The 17,572-nt window shown below is 45.2% G+C and overlaps 1 protein-coding gene across 7 annotated transcripts in view; it reads right to left on the minus strand.

Moving 5' to 3' along the window:
- CSMD2 (CUB and Sushi multiple domains 2) overlaps nt 1–17,572 on the minus strand; it is a 769,620-nt gene that overhangs the window by 206,588 nt on the left and 545,460 nt on the right. For all 7 annotated transcript variants that reach the window (XM_061596306.1, XM_061596301.1, XM_061596302.1 and 4 more), the window contains 2 exons: nt 4,704–4,842; nt 1,172–1,359 (listed from right to left, as the gene is read on the minus strand). In XM_061596306.1, the coding sequence (XP_061452290.1) occupies nt 1,172–1,359; nt 4,704–4,842 (327 nt within the window). The remainder of the gene's footprint in view (nt 1–1,171; nt 1,360–4,703; nt 4,843–17,572) is intronic.

Raw genomic sequence — 17,572 nt, forward strand, 5'->3', positions numbered from 1 at the left:
TGCCCCAATTTTATTTTATTAATTTGCAGATTTATAAACTGCTTCATAACCAAAAGCTACCAAAGTGGTTTACAATAAGATTAAATAGGCAAAATGCTTACATTTACTTGTATATAACAATGTCATAAATTTACTTGCATATTACGCTGACTCAGCTTCAACATTTATTTATCTATTTTTGGGTGGTGGTGGTAGAACACTGCACAGTCCTAAGACAGCCTCTTCAGAGGTATGCACAACTGTGCTCAATGGGGGCTCACTGGGTTGGGGGTGGAATGGATTGGGTTTCTGGCTTAGCCTACTCCACTCTGATCCAGTCCAGATGTTTTGGACTACAACTCCCATCATCACTAGCCAACATGACCAATGTTCAAGGATGATGTGAGTTAGAATCCAAAACATCTAGAGGACACCTGGTTGGGGACAGCTGGTCGAGAACACCATGAGGACAGATGACATCATCACCATATGCTAGGACCTGGCAGCTATAGATCCCAACCCAACATTTCCTGGAAGCCTTCTCCATCATCTTCTCCATCCCCATACATAAACAAGTTTCACGTCGGAGTTCATTGTATACGGGCCACTGGGGATGGATGGATCTGTCAATTTTTGATTCTCTTGATTTCTTCATTTTTCAACCTTACATTAATTTCTGCAGCAATTTACTATTTTTTAAAAGAGACTCCTGATAAAAATCCTTCAGCAGTTTAGTGCCATTTTCTCATAATGAACACATTTTGACAAATATACACATTTTTGCAAGCAATTATCCTTAACATAATGCATTCTGTATGTTATTTTCAAAAATATATGCATTTTTATGCACATTTTAACCTAATACATGCATGTTTGTACAAATTGCTTGGCTGGATGACTGCATTTTAAAATTCAGTAAAGGACACATTTTGAAGGATGGCTGTGTTTCAGTTTATGCCTTGTTTGGAAAGTGCAAATTTTGAAAGCTTTGTTAAGTTTGCCTTTAAACATGAAGTGAATGAAATTTTTGCCCATCCCTAGAGGCCATGCAGTTTCACATTCTTCTAAAATTTTGTATTAATATTGCAAACCAAGCAAATGGATTGGAAACAAAACGGTTTCTGCCACACAGATATGAGGCAGTATTTCATGACACTGGCGAAGGCGTAATTGCCTGCATTTCCTGACTCACTTTCATAGCGGATCTGAAAGCCGACATCAGAGTGGCTCTTGTCAGTAGTGAAGAGGATGTAGAGGAAGTTGCTGGTGCTAATGAGGAACTGGGGGACCTGAGTGCCGTCATAGACGCCTATCAATGGTGACGAATAGGACTTGCCGTCGCGCACTTCCAGCGTGTCGTAATTCACCTCTGTTTTAAATCTGCAACGGGGCAAGTGAAGCACCTGTAAAAATGACAGTTTCCCCCCTCCCTGTTCGCCCATCCCTCCAACCATTTTAACTTGGATGGGGGGTGGGGAACGTTTTTCAGCTCACCGGGCACTTTCCCTCATGGGGCAACCTTCTGGAGGCCACAAGCCAAAAGTGGGCAGACCAACAGTTAGGAATCCCATCTTTGTACAGTAGGCTACGTTCCATCCCCCCAAAAGGCAAAGGTTGACACACACACATACAGAGAGAGAGAGAGAGAGAGAGAGAGAGGCAACAAGGACTTGAGGAAGTCAGAGAGCACAGGCAGTGAGGGGGGGTGACCTGGTAAGAGAGGAGGTGTGACCTGGGGGGTGAGGGGGGGCCTGGGAAGAGTACCGAGGGCCAGAGAGAGGCCTGCAGGGCCACATTCAGCCTAGGCCTGACTTTATCCGCCCTGATATATATAACAGGAGTACACAAGACTCAACAGATGTCACTGCACCCCTCACATCTACTTTGATTCCCTTTGTTTTATTTACTTTCCATATTTGCCTCTAGCAAAAGTTCTCAGGGCACCATACCTGATAAAAACAAAGTGAAAATGAAGAACAATAAAGGGGGTAATACAATAAAAATGTGATGCAGCATTAAAACAGGATTTAAACTAAGATCAGAACCACAGAAACAAAAAGAGCAGAGAATAAAACAGGAGCTAAAACCGATTTAAAAGCAACATTGAGATTTTAAAGGGCTGAGGAAATAAAAGCATTGGAGGGAGAGAACAAAAGGAAAGAAGGTGCCGGGTTACCCCCGCCCTCTCTGGGGGTAGAGCATTCCACAGCCAGGGTGCCTGTACTAAAAGGCCCTGTCATTTGTAGGCACCTCACCTGGTGGGAAACCTGAAGAAGGGTTATTACTCACAGTTGCTAGTCAGCATTAAGGAAAGGCATTAGGTCGCTATGTGCCCAGACATCCTCTCTTCTTTATTATTTCACATATTAGAGCAGTGGTGGGAAACCTGAGGCTCTCCAGATGTTGCTGGGCTTCAGCTCCCGCCATTGCTGATCATTGGCCATGCTGGCTTGGGCAGACGGAAGCTGACGTCCAAAAACATCTGGATGGCCACCGGTACAGAAATGAGATTTCTTGGCCTGGTTCACTCTGGTTCAAATCAAATCTCGTAATACTAGAACCCACTGAGGCCATCCAAAAAAGGCGAATGTTGGACAGACTAAAAGGGGTACTTCGCATAGCGCATGGCAAAAGTACACCAACTTGGGTTTAGAAGGTGACTAGACAAAATAGATAAAGCTATTGATGCCTACTTGTCATGATGGCTGTGCAATACTCCAGTGAAAACTGGAAATGGACTGCCTTCAAGTCGATTCCGACTTATGGTGACCCTATGAATAGGGTTTTCAAGGTAAGCGGTATTCAGAGGGGGTTTACCATTGCCTCCCTCTGAGACTGAGAGGCAGTGACTGGCCCAAGGTCACCCAGTGCGCTTCATGGCTGTGTGGGGATTCGAACTCTGGTCTCCCAGGTCATAGTATAACACCTTAACCAGTACTGTAGTAGTATGATTCTGAATACCAGTTGCTGGGAATCACAAGTGAGAGAGAGCTATTGCACACATGTCTTGCTTATGGGCTTCCCACAGACATCTGGTTGGCCACTGTGAGATTGCTGGAACTACACAGACCTTTGGACTGATCCAGCAGGTTAGAGGCCACAGGCGTGACACCTGGGTCAGCTGGAATTCAGTCTCATGCCTTAGCCTCTACTGGAGTGCAGCCATCACACTGCAGTTCACTGCCTCAGCCCCTGTGGCTGTTTTGCCACACTCTCCCTCTTCAACTCAGTGACTTACACTACTGGATTGGCCAGCATAAAGGATCTTGCCTATTGTTTGTCTCAGTATAAATGTGATTCTTTGTAGAACAGGTCTACTCCATTACTCTATGAACAAGCTACCGGGAACCTAAACCTGGACCCTTCTGGACCCTAAGTATTACCAAAGTCCTTTGGAATTGATTGTCGCAGGACACTCTGTATCTAGTGGTGGCTGGTGGCTCCATGTCAGTGGGGCAGTGGAATCCGCTCCAGGCTTTAGTCCAAACTTTTGAGGTGCTTTCATCACCTTGGACAGCTCCTTGAAAGTTTGGACTCAGACCCAGCATGGATTCCACTGCCCCACTGACATGGAGCCACAGGTCACCATTGCTTGTAACAGAAAGATGGAAGTACTCTTGAGAGATCCTGGTAGTGTGTGTGGAAGATAAAAATATCTGCCCAAGATAACTTGGGTTGGTTAGTTCCATTGTTGGCTCACCTTGCTCAGAACTTTAAACCAGCCATGCTCCCATCACCAACCCTGTTATATTTGAAGACATGCTTTGTATTTCAGTCCTACCAAGCAAACCACAGTGGTCAACCTCTTTCCTGATCCTATACTCCATCAAGAACCCCCCAGAGGAGATTTCCTTCCTAGACATTGAGGGCATAAATTATTCTCCATGTCATCAGCTCTAAACATGTTGCCCACCTCCAGGATGACCCGCAAATGGTACCTAAGACATTCAAAGGGTCATAGCTCAGTGGCAGAATACATGTTTTACATGCAGAAAGCCCCAGGTTTGATCTCTGACATCTCTAGGATGGGCTGAGAAAGAACCCTCTCTGAAACCCTAGAGAACACTGTCAGTCAGTGCAGATAATACTGAGCTATATGTAACAATGGTCTGACTTGGTATAAGGAAATGTCCTATGTTCCTAAAGCAGAGACTGAAATAATTGGGCCTTGAGAAGACTGAGGGAATATATGATCACACTCTTCAAGAACTTGAAAGGATGCCACACAGAGAAGAACAAGATCTCCTCTAGATTGTCCCAGAATGCGGGACATAGAATAATGGGCTCAAGTTTCAGGAAGCCTGATTTCAATTGAGCATCAGGAAAAACTTTCTAACTGTTAGAGTGGTACGACAATGGAACCAATGGCATAGGGCAGTGGTGGGCTCGCCAACAGTGGAGGCACTCTAGAGGCAGCTGGACAGGCACCTCTCGGGTATGCTTTAAGTTGGATTCCTGCCTTGAGGGGGGAGTTGGACTCAATGGCCTTATAGGCCTCTTCCAACTTTACTCTGGTATGGTTCTACAAAGGGATGTACTCTTTAAGTGAAATGTCACTTGAACAGATCTTTCCAAGGACTACATATACATCTCAAGCTTGCCAGGTACTTATTTTAAACACACAGTTCTTAGGCATTTGGCAATCATGCAGTTTTAGTTGATTATAAAGTTTTGTTTTGTATTGTGAAAACCATTTTGTTGAAATCAATCATAATGACACTCACCTGTCAAATGTAATTTTGATAGGGTATCCTGGTTGAGCTTCTATGACCCACACACAGTTCAGAGAATCTTTGTAGAATCCAGGCCAGCCTGGGGACAGGATCATTCCACTTGGAGAGGTCAGATGACCACCACATGGAGCTGTCGGGGCGTGTGAAAACACAAATGTTAGGCCAGTAGATCAGTACCAAACCCTCTCCCACAGATTGCACTCCCTCTCCCCCACACACATTCGTATTTCCTCCCAATGACCTCTCTTCTTGAGCAACACCACCCTGACCCCCAGAACAACTCTGCATTTTCATACAGTATCATTCCAAGGGGGCTTCTGGGGAAAAAAATGATGGCCATCAACAGACAATCACTTAGAAGAACACCTCCAGCACTAGGTCCACACCTTGAATATTGCCAGAATGCTACCCCCCCTACAACTGCATGTCCTGCAAAGGTGCAGTAAAATGGGGGATCATCTTCACCCATCTTTAATGCACCCCCTGCACACCCCAGCCACACATTATACACACAGAGTATTCTAAAAAACATCAAGACTATTTAGTGTGAATTGTTCTGAAGAAAAGGGAAATTCAGCCAGAGCAACTTCTCAGCCCCCATCAGACAAGGTGTAGTCACCTCCCCCCCCCTTTTGTGGTTGTGTTAAGGCAGTGGCATCCATTCTGGGCTTCAATCCAAACTTTCAAGGAGCTGTCCAAGGTGCTGAAGTCTATCCCCAAAATAGTCCGGCACCTTGGACAGTTCCATGAAAGTGTGGACAATCACCTTAACTCTTCAGAAGAAGGGTAATCCCTGTGTAGGTATTTGGGTGAATGTGTGTGGGTTTAAAGAGAGGAGGTGTGTGCATGCAAGACCCACCCCCTCCAAGGTGCCCCAATATGGCTCCAGATGTAAAGGTCAGAATTTGAGTGAATGCATATGGGCATGATGGTGATAACCCACCCCCCACACACTTTAAGCCCACATGCAATTATCCGTAGCATAGAGCTACAGTAAAAACATTAAAAGAGCAATCCAAACACTGCCTTTGCACTGGGCTGGGGTGTGTGTGAATTGGGTGGCGGTGTCACTCTGCTGATGTGAAGCTCTCCCTTTCAGCTACCCAAACAGGACATTCCGGTGACAGGGAGAGAACCTCCGTTGCATCCCAAGTTGGCCCGTTGCTGTCACGTGATGCCATCAACAATGAGCACTGTGCCAGCTCCAGGCTGGTGCAACATTCTGCTCTCCCCTTCCATTGCAGGCGTCATGGTTAGCAGACCGCTCTGTTAAACCCTGCCAGGTAGCAGCTGGGATTAGGCTTGCACTCCAAAAGTGTTAGAGATTGAGCTGAACAGCGGTTCCTGGGTCGTAAAGTGTTGAAGAGGTTCCCTGGTTTACCCAGATGACTGTCAGAAAGATGCCACGTGGATCAAAACTCTCTAGTTTCCAGAGACTCTGATTAAGGGACGGAGACCTGATGCCCTCCAGATGTTGTTGGACTCCAGTTTTTATCTGCTCTAGCCAGCAATGCCAATGGTGAGGGATGATGAGAGTTATAATCCAGCAACATATGGAGGGCACCAGATTGCTTACTCCTGCTTTAGTGACTCTGTGAGGCTTGGAGTAGTTGGCCAGGGAGCACCCTTACCATATACTGAGCCAGCAAAAGGGCATTCCTCTTGTCCACACAAGAATACAGAAAAATGCTTTATACTTTTAATTGTTTTTAATTGCTGTAAACTGCCCAGAGAGCTTTGACTATGGGGTGGTGTATAAATGTAATAAATAAATAAATACTGAGTCAGACCATTGGTCCATCTAGCTCAATATGGTCTACACAGACTATACTATGAGTGGCTCTCCAGGGTTCTAGGTAGGAAGCCTTTCCCAGCCCTACCTGGAGACGTCAGCAATTGAACCTGGGACCTTCTTCATGCAAAGCAGGTGCTCTACCACTGAGCCATGGCCATCCCCCATACCAGGAACACAGGAAACAGCCTTATACCAAGTCAGACCACTGGCCATGAGCCCCATGGAGTGTTCCCGGAGTGATGAGGAAGAAGAAGAAATAGAATGAGATCTGGGGGAAGGGCCCAGTGGCTTGAGCGGGTAGGGCAGCCTTTCCCAACTAGTGGGCTAACAGATGTTGTTGGACCACAACTTCCATAAGCCTCAGCCAGCATTGTCAATGGACAGGAAAGATGAGAATTGTGGTCCAACAACATCTGGTGGCCCACTAGTTGGGAAACGCTGTGGTAGGGGAATGAAACAGGAGGCTTCAGCACTTTTGGCAGTGACAGCTCCACCCCCTTAGCTCCATTTACAACTGAAGAAACAAGGTCTGACAACGAATCAGCCCCTTCTCCTCCCCTCCATCCTCCCACTTCACCCATGCTGCTGCCACCGTGCGTGCCTCCTCTGGAGAAGGAGCTGGAGAGTCTTTCAGGAGCTGGAGACTTCCTCGGTGTCAGAGGAAGGTCTCAAATGAAGTGCTGCCACTGCCGTTGCCTGGGATGTGCAGGCAGATGCACGGGTGTGCACAGATAGAGCCAGTTAGAGAAACCTTCTCTGTGCAAATAGAGGGAGCCCACTGCAAGCCAACTTAAAGGATCTCAAGGGGTGTATCTAATTGCTGCGACATCATTTTAGCTTGAGCAGCCATGCCTAGTTATGCTGTGTACAGATGCAGAATCCTGTATAATGATATAGGAAATGCTGTGAGCTAAAATTCCACATCAAACATAATGGAGAAAAACACACCAGTGAATCTGAGTCTGAATCCAATTGGGTTGGCCAGGACCACTAGTTTACACTACCCACAGCAGTTCTACAGGGGTTCAGGCAGAGGATGCTCCCAGCCCTACCAGGAGATGCCAGAGTTTGAACCTGGGGCTTTTTGTATGCAAAGGTTGGTCTCTGCCACTGACCTACAGTCCTTCCCCAAAGGCAGAAGATAACACAACTTTGGAGGGAGCCCACTAAAGGAAATGGCTCTACCCCACCTCTGCCTTTATGAAACCCTACTTGAAACATTTCACAAATCTTAATAGTTTGGTCGATCTTGATTTTCCACCTGAGGAAGGCACCCTAAATTTAATGAATCATCATCATCATCACCACCTATTACATTTATATTCCATCTTTCCACCAAGGAGCTCAAGGAGGCATACAAACATAGTTCTCCCCCTCCTGATTGTATCTTTACAACAACCCTGTGAGGTAGGTTAGGCTGAACTGGCTCAGGGTCACCCAGTGAACCTCAGGGCTGAGTAGGGATTTGAACCTAGGTCTCCCAAGTCCCAGTTCGATACTCTGACCACACCACCACTACTGCTGATTTTAAAGATTTTGAAGAATATGATGGAATAATGTTTGCAGTGGTTCTCTGTTTCTTGCAGCCCACTGAAATGTATACATTTATAATCCAGAAGAACATCAAAATCAAAATCAATAACGTGGATTAGAATCCATGCATCCTCTATAAACATACACTGGAATGTATAAAATACATGCTTCTGTACTCAAATTTAGTTTACCTTTTGTCAGCTGGGGATGCCTGTAATATCTATGGGGTGGGGGAAAATCACTTGTCTAATTAAAACTCCTCTAGCTTCTCCTGAAATCCCCAGGTGTCTTGCCTGAGGAACTACCTCCAAATTATCTCCAAGTGTCACTTTAGCTTTTGGAGAAAATTCAGATGCGGCAGAGCCACTGCGCTAGTTTCCCAGGAGGTGAGTCGCTTTCGCTTGCCAGGATGGGGAGGGGAGAAATGGTGGGGAGGTTGGCGGGGTGCAGACACACTGGTGGAGCCAATCCAGCACCCCTGCTGGTGTGTTTGCACTAGGCTGAGCTCCCTGATGCCTCCCTCCTCCCAATAAGCAACAACAACCCACTTGCTGGGAAGCACCTGACCAGCTGCTTCTTGGAGAAATGCTGGTGGCAACTCTCTCTCATCCCTGCTGAATCTCAGTCACTTTCCTAGGTCTGCTTGGCTGATATTTTATTCAAATGTCAAACAGCACTTTAAATATTCTAGACAGACTTCTCCTCTCTTGCTTAATTAAAAAAAAGAAAGCTAATTAGGACTCACATTTAATGGAGCTCATACTGGAGGGTGAACCAAAGGCGAGTCAAAGAGATGGGCGATAAAGGGAGGACATGTTAATAGCAGTGGAGTTATCAAAGCTTCCCAGAGATGAAAAGCAGTTTTAATTTTTTATATATATATTATTTATTTATTGTTCCCACCAGTGGAAGAGACAATGAGGAGGTAGCTATATGCAATATCAAACCTTCGCAGCCAAAGGGAGGCAGAGGTACATTTCACCTTAAGTGAATTTAAGTAATGAAAGTAAATAAAGAAAGAAAGCTACAGGCATTTTCTGGCAGTACTGATGTATTTTGGGACAGAAATGAAAGAGAAGAAAGCAAAACAACAAGAACAATAAATATCCCATCATTCCAGTTACTGAATGAGAACTCTCCTCCCTGGCAAGCTATTGCAACAGGGCACATGGGTGCAGTTCTTTGTCTGAGACCCCCAGCCGCCCTATGTCCTCCACGTAAAGCAGGGATGGGGAATCTGTGGCTATCTAGATGTTTTTGGACCACAACTTGACACCGTTCCTCACCATTGGCTATGCTGGCTGGGGTGAGCTGTAGTTCAGCAACATTGGGAGGGCACCAAGCTGGGTGAGGTTAGCATGGACAACGGGCTCGGTTGCCCAGGAAATGAAGGTCTCATCGTCCCTGACCATTGCTTGTGCTGGCTGGGAATGATGAGGGTTGGATTCTAGCAACATATGGAGGGGCACCGATTCCCCGTGCCTAACTCAATGAGAACAGTGCCAGCCCTACCAAATGGCAGGATGAACTAGCCCACTTCAGCCTCCACATTTTGAAAAGGCATGGAACACCTGACAATCGGCAATTATTTTGTTTTGCTATTGCATTTTTACCAACATAAAGAGCACCCTTTGGATTTCCTGCCACAGGCACCGAAAGCTATTGGCTCACCCCAGTTCAAGGTTCTGATTTTGGTGTACAAAGCCCTATACAGCTTGGGACCAGGATACCTGAAAGACCATCTTACCCCTTATATACCCAGTCAATCACTGCGCTCTGCCAGTGAGGGCCTCCTGCAGATACCATCTTATCAGGAGGTTCGTTCTGCACAATATAGGAAACAGACCTTTAGTGTGGTGGCACCTACCCTGTGGAATTCCCTCCCCTTAAATATTAGACAGGCGCCATCTCTGTTATCTTTTCAGCGCCTACTGAAGGCCTCCCTCTTTCAACAAGCCTTTTAAGTAGAGACCTTATCCCAACCTGCGTCTGAGTTGGAATTGCTTTTTAAGATATTTTTTAAAGCTTTTTCTTTTATTCTTTTAAAAAAGGTGTTTCTCAAGATGTTTTATTTTAATATGTTTTTTAAGATGTTTTGTTTTAATATATTTTAAAGTCTGTTTTTAAGCCATCTGTGATGGTAGCAACCACCACCTGCTGTAATACTATTGTTGTTGTTGTTGGTGGTGGTGGTGGTGGTTATTTCTACCCCACCTTTTGCCTAAAAGGCCCTCAAGGCAGCTTACAAAAAAAACACACAAATATAAAAATACATCAATAAAAACAATACAATTTACAAAAAGCAGCAGTTACAACTTTCAATAAAAATACATTAACAAATGTATTTCCAAATGAATTCCATTGTTTAATTATTCACTGTAGGATGAAGTTCTTCCACCACTGAGCTTCACTGCATGCTCCAAATTCTAATATGACTGGAAGGGGGATCTTCTTAGTAAATGGGGTGGTGCACTGACTTCAGACTTGCATTTCACTTTTTCTTTCTCTTTCGCTCTTTCACTATCACCCCTGTGGTTCACTGTTATAAGTCCATATTTATAAGGCAAGAATGCATATTCAGTATATTTTAAAACAATTGAGGCAAAGCTGCTTCTGGTGAGTGACTGGGCCCAATTCAAGGTGTTAGTACTAGCGCATAAAGCCCTAAATAGCTTGGGACCCAAGTACTTAAAAAAGCGCCTTCCCCAAATGTGGACCATCTCAGACCCTACTTTCGGCAGGTGGGCCCTTGTGGGTGGTGCTGCCACCGGTGCTGCCCAGATAGCACTGACCCATGACAGGGACAGTGGTGGTTCTCCATTTGTGGGATGCTCTCCCTGCATCTTGAGAGTTATAGCTTTCCTGCACATTGCCTCACATCCCTATGCACTTTATTTTAGTTTGGTTTGAATTTCACAAGATTTGAGTTGTAGTCAACAAAGTGGCTCTAGTTTTATGCCACATCTGTGTCTTGCCTAGGGATGGGGTTCACTATCTGATTCTGTTCCGTTTTTTCAGTTTGTCAAATGGGCTGCCAGTTCCTATTCCCTATAAATTGTGTTCCGCTAATTATCGTGATTGCTGGTTCTCCCTTTCCCCCCACTATTTCTTCTGAAAAATTAAGTAATTTTCTCCATTATTCCTTATGCTGCTGTATATTTGTATAATGTATACAGCAGCAACAGATTACAAAAAATAATTATGTAATTCTCACTGCAGATATTTTGTAAAATAAATTAGTGTAGCTAACAGCCACAAACGCATACAAAGAGTGGAAGCCTGTTTGATGATGAGACGAACTTGAGGATTATCCCAGAATTCGATATCCAGTCCAAATTTGCAAATGTTCTACACCATCCCTAGACTTGCCTCTTTATTTCCGGCTCTTGTCGCAAAACCTTCTCCCTCTCCAGTTTCTTCACACCATGCTTAATTTAACACACCTCTAACATATCCCCTCTGAACTCCCTTTTCCTCTATAAATTAAAACACCCCAAATGCTGTAACATTTGCTCCAGTTCCTTGGTAATTGTTGCCCTATTCTGTACCTTTTGCTAGCTCTCCAATATCCTTTGGAGATGCATCAAGCAACTAGAACCGAGCACAGTAATTCAAGAGCAGCCTCCCCATAGATGTGTATAAATAGAATCTTTGCTTTCACTTGTTGATTTGTCTTTTAAGAACATAAGAGGAGCCCTCCTGGATCAGTCCGATGGCCTTTCTAGTTCAGCATCCTGTTCTCACAGTGGCCAACCAGATGCCTATGAGAAGCCCTTAAACAGACCTGATCACGAGAGCAACAGGTATTCGGAAGGATACTGCCTCTGACTGTGGAGGGAGAACATAGCCATCATGGCTAGTAGCCAGCCATTGTCAGCCTTAACCTCCATGTAAACCTCCTTTAAAGCCATCCAAATTGGTGGCCATCACTGCCTCCAGTGGGAGCTTTTGGAAGTGGGGCAGAGCAACTCCTGTTTGGGTTCTTTTGTTTGTATTCCAGAAGGAAGATTCTTCCAGCTGGCTAGACCTGTGTTCTTCTCTACCTAACTTCCTTCTGTTGCAAACTGATATGCTCAAGGAAGCTGACCTGCACCTTCTTCCTTTGTTCTTCTTCGACTGTCCGAGAGAGAGGAGACATCTCTGTCTTTGCTCTCTCTCCTGAGCCATGAGGGCAATTGCCAAGTCTGGGCATTGCGCCTCCAATTTAGTTAGTTAGTTAGAACTAGGTATGCCTTTCCTATCTGCTATGTATTTCTATAAATAAAGTAGCTTTTTCTTATTTTACTAAGTCTTAAATCACAGTGATCCTAATGCAGGGTAAAAGCCTGCTGCTTAGGTAAATACACACACTGGCACACACGCAGGTCAGAACACTGATGATCTCTGCATCTGCATAACAGGAGCAAATTCCACAGTATAACTATGCGCTGCATAGTGCTTTCCTTTGTCTGTCCTGAATTTTCCAACCTTCAGTTTTACTGGATGTCTACAAGTTCTAATGTTATGAGAGAGGGAGAAATTTTTTTATTTATCCACTTTCTCCACAGCATGAATAATTGTATATGCTTCCATCATGTCATTTCTTACTTGCCTTTTCCCTAAACTAAAAAGTCTTACATGCAGCAACCTTTCCTTATAGTGAAGTTGCTCCATCCCCTTGATCATTCTGGTTGCCCTTTTCTGAACCTTCTCCAACTCCACAATATCCTTTTTAAAGTGAGGTGACCAGAACGGTACACAATATTCCAAATGCGGTCGCACCAGAGATTAGTATAATGACATCGGCAGCTTTACTTTCAGTTCCTTTCCTAATGACCCCTAGAATGGAATTTGCCTTGTTCACAGCTGCCACAAAACGGATTGACATCTTCATTGAGCTATCCACTGACCCCCAAGGTCTTGTTCCTGGTCAGTCATGTCACTTCAGACCCCATGAGCATACAGTATATATGAAATGAAGATTTTTTTGCCCTAACATAAATAATTTCTTTTCACTGAATTGCATTTGCCATTTTACTGCCCATTCACCCAGGTTAGAGAAGCCCTTTTGGTTTTTGTTGTTATGTGCTTTCAAGTTGATTACAACTTGTGGCGACCCAATGAATCAGTGACCTCCAATAGCATCTGTCGTGAACCACCCTGTTCAGACCATGTAAGTTCAGGTCTGTAGCTTCCTTTATGGAATCAATCCATCTCTTGTTTGGCCTTTTTCCAGCATTATTGTCTTTTCTAGTGAATCATGTATTCTCATTATGTGTCCAAAGGATGATAACCTCAGCTTCATCATTTTAGCTTCTAGTGAGAGTTCTGGTTTAATTTGTTCTAACACCCAAATATTTGTCTTTTTCGCAGTCCATGGTATCCGCAAAGCTCTCATCCAACACTACATTTCAAATGAGTTGATCTTTCTATTATCCGCTTTTTTCACTGCCCAACTTTCACATCCATACATAGAGATTGGGAATACCATGGTCTGAATGATCCTGACTTTAGTGTTCAGTGATACATCTTTGCATTTGAGGACCTTTTCTAGTTTTCTCATAGCTGCCTTCCCCAGTCCTAGCCACCTTCATAATCCCTTTTTGTTTTAACAACACTGAACAATTTAGTATCATCAGAAAACTTGGACACCTCACTGTTCACCCCTAACTTTAGATTGTTTATAAACCTATTAAAAAGCATAGGTCCCAATACTGATCCTTGAGGGACTCCATTTTCTCCTCTCCATTGGAAGGACTGTTCATTTATTCCTGCTCTCTGCGTTCTGCTTCCTAGACAGTTCCTGATCGACAAGAGGACCTCTTCCTTTATTCAATGACCTCCCAAGCTCACTTAGGAGTCTTTGGTGAGGTACCTTCCGGAATGCTTTTTGAAAGTCCAAGTACACTACTGCAACCTGCTTATATCTATCTATTTGCTTGTTGACACTCTCAAAGAACCTAAAGGTTAGTGAGATGCGGAAGCCATGCTAGTACAACTTCAGTAAAGACTTTTATTTTTCTTGTATTTGTGGGAAGGTTGGACGATGGGAAGGTCTAGCATCCTAGTCAGAGTCATTAGGAGGCCTTTTGGTACCCCCAAAAAGCTAATGCTCATTTAAAGGGATGTCATCTCTCTCTTTGCTCAAGTAACTGATGCACTATAGTCAAGGTGTAGCCTACACAGAACTCAATTTTTGATATTTAAATTGCCTTTGCTCTGCAATTACAGCTGGTATAGCACAGTGGGGAGGAGAGCCTGGCTGGGAGTCCAGAGTCTGGGAGTTCAAATCCCTGCTTGTGTCTCCTCGGTGTCAAGGGCCAGCTAAAGATCACCCCACAGTGAGTGGCTCAGGGGTTACATGCCCTGCCACCTGTGCAGCCGTGGGCAAGCCGCAGAGTCCCAAGGAGCCCAGTTGCCCCCCAGCTGGCAGTTATGGACAAGGAAGGGGCTGGCTTGTGCAGCTGTGGCAAGCTGAGCAGGCCCTAGCCAGCTGGGGAGGACTAGCCTCAGAGGGAGGCAATGGGAAACCCCCTCTGAATACCGCTTACCATGAATACCCTATACATAAGGTAGCCCGACCTGAAGGCAGTCCATTAAAAAGTCCATTGCTCTGCACTTAACAGAAGAACATAAGAAGACTTATCTAGTCCAGCATCCTGTTCTCACAGTTGCCAATCAGATGCCTTATGGGAAGCCCAAAAACAGGACCTGGATTACTTGGGATTCCAAGCAACTGGTATTCAGAGGTATACTGCCTCTGACAGTGGAGGTTATATTCTACCTATAGCCATCGCGGCTAGCAGCGATTGATAGCCTTACCCTCCATGAATTTGTCTTATCCTCTTTTGAAGCCATCCCAGCTGGGGGACATCACTATATATGTTGGGAATGAACACCATAGTTCAACTATGCACTGTGTGAAGAAGTGCTTTCTTCTGTCTGTCGTGAATCTTCCAGCATTCACCTTTATTGGATGGCTCCAGATTCCAGCATTATGAGAGAGGGAGAAAAACAACTCCCTACCCATTTTCTCCACATCATCTCCACCCCAATGGGGTGTCCAGCGCAAAGGCTGCTGCAACTTCTTGGGAAAGGTTTCAGTTGATGCGGCCTGATGATGTGGACAAGGTGCTTGCAATGATGCAGCCAGCAACGTGTCTTCTTGACCCTTGCCCTTCTTGGCTTATTAAAGCTGGCCGAGGGGGGGTTGACCGAGTGGATCCACGGTGTGGTCAACGCATAATTGCGGGAGGGTGTGGTTCCAGCCGTCTTGAAAGAGGTGGTGATCCGACCACTCCTGAAAAAGCCCACCCTGGACCCATTGGTTTGTGACAACTACCGATCGGTTGCAAATACCCCCTTCTTAGGGAAGGTGATTGAGAGGGTTGTGGCGCAGCAACTGCAAGTACTCTTGGATAAAACAGATTATCTTGACCCATCCCAGTCTGGGTTCAGGCCTGGTTATGGGACTGAATCGGCCTTGGTCGTCCTGATGGATGATCTTTATCGGGAGAAGGACAGGAGGAGTGCAACCCTGTTATTCTTACTTGATCTCTCAGCGGCTTTTGATACCATTGACCATGGTATCCTGGGCTGACGGTGAGTTGGGTATTGGAGGAACTGTTTTACAGTGGTTCCGATCCTATCTCCAAGGTCGCTCTCAGAGAATAGCACTGGGTGACTGTCTTTTGGCCCCCTGGCAGCTGTGCTGTGGGGTGCCGCAGGGTACCATCTTGTCCCCTATGCTGTTTACCATCTATATGAAGCCCTTGAGAGCGGTCATCCGGAGCTTTGGGGAGAGGTGTCAGTAGTATGCTGATGATACCCAGCTCTATTTTTCAGTAACATCTGAATCAGGAAAGGCCGTGCAAGCCCTGGACCACTGCCTAGACTCGGTGGTGGGCTGTATGAGGGCCAATAAACTGAGTCTGAATCCTAGCAAGACGGAGGCGCTGTGGGTTGGTGGTTCCCGAGTTCGGATAATTGGTCAGTTGCCTGCTTTGGACGGGGTCGTACTCCCTCTGAAAGAGCAGGTCCATAGTCTGGGGGTGCTCCTGGATCCATCTTTGTCACTAGAGGCCCACGTGACCTCTGTGGCTAGGAGTGCCTTTTACCAGCTTCGGCTGGTAAGACAGCTGCGGCCATTTCTGGACCGGGATAGCCTGTCCACTGTTATCCATGCACTGGTAACCTCCAGGCTGGATTACTGAAATGCGCTTGTGGGGCTGCCCTTGAGGTTGGTCCGGAAGTTGCAGCTGGTGCAAAATGCGGTGGCGAGACTGCTCACTGGGGCAGGGTATCGCCAACATGTCATCCCGCTGCTGAAAGAATTGCACTGGCTGCCCATTTGCTACCGGGCCAAGTTCAAGATTCTAGTTTTGGTCTACAAAGCCCTATACAACTCGGGACCAAGATACCTGAAAGACTGCCTTACCCCTTATATACCCAGCCGATCACTGTGCTCTGCAGGTGAGGCCCTCCTGCAGATACCATCTTATCAGGAGGTTCATTCTGTACAATATAGGAAATGGACCTTTAGTGTGGCAGTACCTACCCTGTGGAATTCCCTCCCTTTGAATATTAGGCAGGCGCCATCTCTGCTATCTTTTCGATGCCTATTGAAGACCTTCCTCTTTTAACAAGACTTTCAGATTGAGACCTATCCCAGTCTGCATCTGTGTTAGAATTGCTTAATATGTTTTTAATAATGTTTTCAACCCTTTTTAAAAGTTGTTATTTTTTAAAAAAATGTTTTTAACACTGTTTTGTTTTAATTTATTTTAAGATCTGTTTTTATGATGTTTTAGAGTGTTTTTAGTGCTTTGTTTGCCACCCTGGGCTCCTGCTGGGAGGAAGGGCGGGATACAAATGAAATAATAAATAAAAATAAATAAATAAAATAAGGTGCACTAACGAGGCAGAGAGAGATTAAAACAGTTTATGTAACATGAATACAGACAAGCAACTTTCCGAGGGTTAAATGCAGGAACATTTCCCTGTTTCTGCAATGCATGCTATGGTGCAGCAACAGAGACGGCCGTGGCTGGCTTGTGAAGTATTCTGTGGCTGCTGTTATTGCACCACCCTCAGCTACTGACTTGTTCTGATACACGATGGAGCGAGGACTGATCCCTCCATGCGTCAGGACATGGTTCCTAATGAGCCACCCACGCATTGTGATGATGCCCATTGACATAGCAGACATGGAGAGCCAATTACTAGAATTACTTCTCAAGATTTCGACACGTCTGTATTCAAACGTTTGCAAAGATATTGCTCGCTGGCATCTCTCTCAGAGAACAAAGAGCAGAAAGAAGCCTTTGAATTTCGAACGACTTCCTTTCATTTCACTTTGTTGCCCTGTAACATAGACTGTTAAAGCTCACAGAGCGGCTTGTAGGGTATGTGTGTGAGAGAGTAAATCTATTCTATCCGAGACTTTAATTTGCTATCGCTTTAACTCCTCTTTCTTTCTTTTTTTGGCTCAATCGCCATCCTACGATGTGAAGCAATGTGTGACAAGACGTCTGACTCTAGCATGGCAGAGCTT

The sequence above is a fragment of the Rhineura floridana genome, chromosome 15, assembly GCF_030035675.1.
Source record: "Rhineura floridana isolate rRhiFlo1 chromosome 15, rRhiFlo1.hap2, whole genome shotgun sequence".
Classification (NCBI taxonomy): Eukaryota; Metazoa; Chordata; class Lepidosauria; order Squamata; family Rhineuridae; genus Rhineura; species Rhineura floridana.